General features: G+C 47.5%; 2 protein-coding genes across 2 annotated transcripts in view; one reads left to right on the top strand and one right to left on the bottom strand.

The window, feature by feature from the left end:
- Positions 1 to 412: 412 nt before the first annotated feature.
- TEOVI_000021700 (expression site-associated gene 8 (ESAG8) protein, putative) lies at positions 413 to 2,554 on the top strand (the record flags this gene model as incomplete). Its single annotated transcript, XM_067221194.1, has 1 exon — positions 413 to 2,554. The coding sequence occupies one exon, from the start codon at positions 413 to 415 to the stop codon at positions 2,552 to 2,554; it is 2,142 nt and encodes a 713-aa protein (XP_067077295.1).
- A 478-nt stretch (positions 2,555 to 3,032) lies between these two features.
- TEOVI_000021600 (uncharacterized protein) overlaps positions 3,033 to 3,213 on the bottom strand; it is a gene marked incomplete at both ends in the record, with an annotated part of 267 nt that continues 86 nt past the window's right edge. The window contains one exon of the mRNA XM_067221193.1: positions 3,033 to 3,211. Coding sequence (XP_067077294.1) covers positions 3,033 to 3,211 — 179 coding nt within the window. The remainder of the gene's footprint in view (positions 3,212 to 3,213) is intronic.

Below are 3,213 nucleotides of genomic sequence, written 5' to 3'. Positions count from 1 at the left end.
TTAGGCTGAATAAAAAAAGGGAGACTCTGCCAGTCGCCAGACCGATAGCATCTCAGGGCTCGAGGGTGGTGGCTGATGGCCGTGCCAGTGGGGGGAAACTCCCACGAAGGCACAAAGAAAATTCCAAAAAAAAATTAAGAAAGAGTAGAAAGAAAGGATTGGATTATTCCTTTAATTCTTTAGTGTCCGGTCGTGGATCGACCGTGGTGTTCATCCTTTTTTCGTCCATATGCAACTAACATGCGTGGCAGAGAGGTGGTTGAAGAACACAAGTTGTTTCTGGTAGTTTGCACGAATGCGTGCGCATGCATACGTCACTGGTAATAAGATTAATTATCTTCCTTTCATTTAGGTCGTTTGGGTGAGAGCGCGAAAAGCAGAATTGTGTCAAGAAGAGGATATTGATTTAAATATGAACCAATCCACTTCAGCCAACTGCGTGTATGGTTATCCACCACGGTGGAAAGTGGGGTGTGGCATGTGTCAAAAGAGATGGGCGGTCTCCATGGAGTCAATACCATGCGGACACGTATTTTGCAGCACATGCTTTCCAGAAATAAAAGTATGCCCTCTGTGTTGTGGCGAAGTTGCTTCAAGGAGGCCAGCTTTCCGTTGTGCGTCGGCGCTTGACCGAGTAAGGGCAAGAAGAAATTATGTGGGCCCCACTGCCTTCTATAATGATTGCAGCCAAAAAACTGGCAAGACAGTGGTCGATCCCATGAGGTTGACGAGGGGAATGGGAGGGATGGTGCCGTCCAAACTTTTTGAACGAATCAAGAAGTCGGAAGAAAGCAACTGGAAGGTTATGGACTTATCGGGTTGCACTGAGCTGTTAGACGCCAGACTCCTCACTATGCTCGCCTCTTTGGAGGAGCTAAATCTCGCCGGTTACCCCAGAGTCAGGCACGATCTTGAGGTCATTGCGTCCCTGAACAACCTGGTGAGATTGTATTTGGATGAAACTGATGCGGACGATAGATGTATTTTTAAAATCAGAAATAAAAGCCTTCTCCACCTGAGTTGCGTTAGTTGCCGTAGGATAACGGATGTAAGACCCCTCGCTGAGACCACAACCCTCCAAAAACTATCGCTTGCAGGTTGCAAGAACATCGAGTTTGGCCTGGAAGAAATATGCGAGTTACCCCATATACGAAAACTAAACTTGAGGGGGACACAGATGAATGACGCGTGCATCTCGAAACTGAGTCGAAACTCGAATCTCCTGGAGTTGGATTGTGGAGATTGCCTCGAAATAACGGATGTCAAGCCCCTGGCTAAGTCAAAAAAACTCGAGGTTTTGACCCTGGAAGGGTGTGAAAATATAATCCGGGGGCTGGTAGATCTTTGCGCGCTTCCCGATGTACGGCAGATGAACTTCAGCGGCACAGCCGCGGACAATGCTTGTATCTCAAAATTAGGCAAAAGCAAGAAATTGGTTAGTCTTTTCTGTGAGCAATGCCCGCGTGTAACGAACATCAGACCGTTAGCAAAAATTAAAACACTTGAGTTTTTGTCGCTCAGTGGCTCCATAAATATCAGCAGGGGAGTGGGTAGGATTTGTGACAATCAGTGGATTCGGGGGCTCAATTTTAGTGACGTGGACGTGAGAGAGACTGACGTAATGGCATTAGCGGACTGTGACTACCTCGTTTCGTTAAATCTTTCTGGGTGTTTAGAGATGACCGATTTGGATGCAATAGAGGGTTGTATGTCGTTGGAGTCACTGAGTCTTTGCGACTGTAGGGATCTCGCTGACATCACGTCGCTGCGGGAATGCAGGTTTTTGAAAACGTTAGATCTTTCCGGGTGCTCGAGCCTCTGTGACATAAGTGCACTAAGAGAATGTGCGCGCCTGAAAACCCTTGTTCTCTCGCGGTGCACGGGGTTGAGGGATTTGAGTGGGCTGGGCGAATGTGCAACATTGGTGTCTCTCGATCTTTCTGAATGTCATAGCCTTGTTGACATAAGTGCACTTGGGGGATGTGTAAATTTGGTGGCACTTTACCTGCGGGGTTGCAATGGTCTACAGGATTTGAACGCATTGAAGGAGTGGAAAAGTCTGAGAATGCTTGATCTCTCTGGTTTCCGGAAACTCGAGGACGTCACCGCACTGAGGGGGGGTAGGAATTGGTTGACTTTAAATCTCAGCAACTGTGAGAACCTGAAGGAGGCGTGGTTAGATGGTCATGATTGCAGGGACCTCTTGGCCCTTGATCTCAGCAATTGCGAAAACCTCAAAGAAGTATGGTTGGACGGATGCAGGCAACTTGCTAATTTGAATCTCAGCAACTGCAAGAACATGTGGTACATTCACGGCCAAACAGAATGCAAGGGGTTGGTGACGCTTAATCTTTACAACTGTGGAACGATACAGAACGGTATTGGGGATCTTCTGAAGCTCCCACGCTTAACGGTCCTTCATATTGATTACAATAACGCCGACAGACAGTCAATAGAAAATCTGAGGAACAAAGGATTGGAGATAGTGATGGAAGAAGAAGAGGAAGAGGAGGAGGAGGGGAGCGAGTACACAAGCGAGGATGAAGGTTGTTAACAAAACACCGAGCTGATCCTGTGACAATTTAACGATCATCAAAAGAGTCGAAAATAGGGGGAGGGGCGCAAGCCGCCGTCTGCTTTTTTTAAAAAAAAACACACAACTTTGCTATCAAAAGAGCGAATTCCGGTCGACATCATTCGCTGCTGCATTCGAACTAGAAAAAACGTCCTCAGAACAAACGGCTCAGTCGAGGACACGCTACCTTGGCATGAACCTAATAAGTGATACCTTTATCAGTGTATTGTACCTGTTTTTATTTCATCAGTTCACCAATCTGTAAACGACAACCTGGGGCGTCATTCCGAAGACTACTTCCCACGGGAAATTCTCCACGCTTTCACTAAAAAAAAGGTGTTAATTAAGTTTGTCCATAGGCTCCCCCACGTAACATGGGCTTATCGCATTTGGGACGCTGGCAGGCCGAAGTAAGTGAGTGCGTGGTAGTTTGGTGAGGAATATTCATCAAAATCAGCTATGTGACGAAGAAAAACGCGCTTTTCAGGCGCGCGAGGCCTACTTCAGCACGCCGCCCATTCCCCACTATGTCCCCCGCGCTTGCCGTCCAATTTCTTGCCCTTGGACAGTGGGACCCTCCTTCGTGCTTTTTGAGGGGGCAACCCGTCGTTGGATAAGTCGATGTGCCCCTTCGCATG

Source organism: Trypanosoma equiperdum, assembly GCF_001457755.1.
Source record: "Trypanosoma equiperdum strain OVI genome assembly, contig: ctg_134, whole genome shotgun sequence".
Lineage (NCBI taxonomy): Eukaryota > Euglenozoa > Kinetoplastea > Trypanosomatida > Trypanosomatidae > Trypanosoma > Trypanosoma equiperdum.
The sequence above is the reverse complement of the archived record's forward strand: the minus strand, read 5'-3'. Positions and strand labels throughout refer to the sequence as shown.